At 44.3% G+C, this 2,668-nt stretch overlaps 1 protein-coding gene across 1 annotated transcript in view; it reads left to right on the forward strand.

Moving 5' to 3' along the window:
• The window catches only part of LOC123057375 (uncharacterized), a 5,331-nt gene extending 4,460 nt beyond the window's left edge, over positions 1-871 (forward strand). Inside the window, 3 exon segments of the mRNA XM_044480383.1 lie at positions 7-241; positions 244-521; positions 650-871. Coding sequence (XP_044336318.1) covers positions 7-241; positions 244-521; positions 650-871 — 735 coding nt within the window.
• Positions 872-2,668: the final 1,797 nt, after the last annotated feature.

Genomic DNA, 2,668 nt, shown 5'->3' on the forward strand with positions numbered 1-2,668 from the left:
TGGAAGAAGACCGTCATCCGCCCGATCGAGCAGGACGATGCCCCGCACGTCTGCTTCTCCAAGGGCCGCGTGGGGTTTTTCAGCAAGGCGAGCGATCTAGCGGTCCTGACCGGCACCCAGGTGGCCGCTCTCACCTTCTCGCCCGACGACAATGCCTTCTCCTTCAGCCACCCCTCCGCCGACACCGTCGTGGAACGCTTCCTGGTGGGGGACGGTGTGGGGGCTGGCGCGAGGGAGGAGGTGCTGCCATCGAAGATTAGAAGATGGAGAAGCTGCACGAGGAGTTCCACGAGCTGCGCACGGACCTAGTCAAGGTGAAGAAGCAGACAGAGCGCGAGGAAGTCACAGCGAAGCAGCGTGATGCGGGGGAGCCGATAGCGGCTTGGGTTGACCCGAACGTGCGCGACATGGGGAACGAGGACTTGGTGGCCTTCTTTGCCGCGCTGATGCACGTGAATGACGTCATCTCCGAATGCCCCAACCAGGTTCTCTTTCGCGTCGACGTGAGCCGCACGGAGGAGGTGGCCCCGCCGCTCCCGATGCAGCTCTTCGGTGGCAGTACTTTGGAGCTCGGTAGCAGCAGGAGCATCAGATACTGATGGCAACGCTGCCTCCGCATGAGGTGTTCGCCTCCGAGATTAATATGTAGCAGCAGATGTTGATGGGGCTGCCTCCCGCACAGGCGTTCACCGCCGGGATGGATAGGCAGGAGATGCCTCCACCGTTGGTGTTCGCCGCGGGTATGGAAATGGAGGAGATGCAGATGGTGATACCTCAGCCGCTAGGATTCGATGATGAGATGGGGATGCCTCCGCCACCAGAGATCACTGCTGGGCTGGAGACGAATGTCGGCTTCCCGTTCCCGTACTGAGAAGATGCGCTATGTCGTTCCGTTCAAGTGAAAGCATTAAACAATGGACGATAGTTCGTCGATCTGTTGTCATCTAGTTACATCTGGATGCAATCTTTCGTCAAATTTTATGTCGTTTCTTTATTATCAATAATTAATGGCTAAATCTGTATTGTCCTGTCGCTGGCTGCTGGCATTTAATGAAATACAGACATCTTCTCAAATGTACTACAAACATTCGCTGGCTACAGGATTTTGAGCCAGCAATGTACTAGTGTTGACTTCTTTTCTCAGTGGACACACACGTTCAATACTAGGGATGACTTAACATGGTAACAAGCGGACATACAATTCTCTTCAATAAAATGAAGCTTCATTGTATCTATCGTAATACGTACTTGACAAAGCTCGAATATATATTAGAATGAGATATAGTAGATCCAAGCACATGCACCAAAGAGAATGCTTAATACATGCTTGTAGATACCCCTCAAATCAGACTGCGGTGCATCCACAACAACATATCCAATTGTTTCGATGATGTGCCATGGATCAAACACATGAGCTTGTGATACGTTCTCGCGGCGTCTTGGCTAGGTGGGTGGGTTATTTCTCTTTTCTCTCGTCAGTACCGCTGATGCCAGATATGCTTCCGTGGATCACTGTTTTTCTATACTAGCTTCGCAATATATAATCGGTCATTGTGTTAAAATGTACAAGTCATGCAGAACCAGACAAGGGCACCATTGTGTCAAACAGGCTACATCATGTTTAAGTGCGAGGGAATATTGCAGAAGAATTATGTTGAGTATACAAGGATGAATATATTTGTTGAAAGAAAGAGATAAACATATCATGGCATTATGAAAAATAATGAATAAAAATGTTATTTATGATTGACGATTCGATCCAAAATGAAGAAATTGTACACCCACTATCTAACTAATGTGAGCCCGGAAACTTCCTCATTGATAATTTCACTACCATAAAAGAGTGCGTTAGAGGCGGCAACATGCATATGAGGTGAAAGGACAAGCTAGCTTTTGACTGACCAGTAGAGAATGTTGTAGCAAAAATGTTTTCAGCAATAAGGCAATGAAAATAGCTACAATCTATGATCTTTTTGGTAGTCAAAAATAATGTCGCAAAAAAATTCAATAACAGAAAGCTGGAATTGCATCAAATTGAGTGATACTCTGACAAAGACAATCAGAGTAATTAAGATGAGGATATGACGATAATACAATATAAATCAAATAGACAGCTGTAATACAACCTGGGCTAAGAGGTCATTTGATTCACCAATGAGTTAACAATAATTATAAGAAACTTCTTAAAAAATGATTGATCTGAAGATAGAGAAACATATGGGTGAGGGCAAACCGAAGAGGAAAAGTGGGTAAAACATATGAAAACCAATGGATTCCACATTGATCCAAAACACCAATTTTATCCAGTGGATTTTTAATGATCCCTTCTTGAACATTGAAAAGTAGGGTTAGAGGAGAGAAGTCCTATGATAGAATATCTTGGTGTTGTTCAAAACAAAGGTATAGTCATATTAGGCCTGTGGAAATTTCCACTGGAATGCAACATGCTATAGTACTTCTAGAGGAAAACAAACATGATTTATAATCTCCTACTTTATTCACTTATTTCTTGCATTAACATGACCTTAGTAAGTTTCACCATGTTTCTACAAAATGTCTATTTAATTTGCTAGACTATTGATGATAGTTAACTTCCAGACCAAAATCATGAGGACTACATAATATTAAATATAGCAATATGTGTTACATCTAGCCGCGCAAGTGAGCG

Source organism: Triticum aestivum, chromosome 3A (genome assembly GCF_018294505.1).
Source record: "Triticum aestivum cultivar Chinese Spring chromosome 3A, IWGSC CS RefSeq v2.1, whole genome shotgun sequence".
In the NCBI taxonomy this organism is placed as follows: domain Eukaryota; kingdom Viridiplantae; phylum Streptophyta; class Magnoliopsida; order Poales; family Poaceae; genus Triticum; species Triticum aestivum.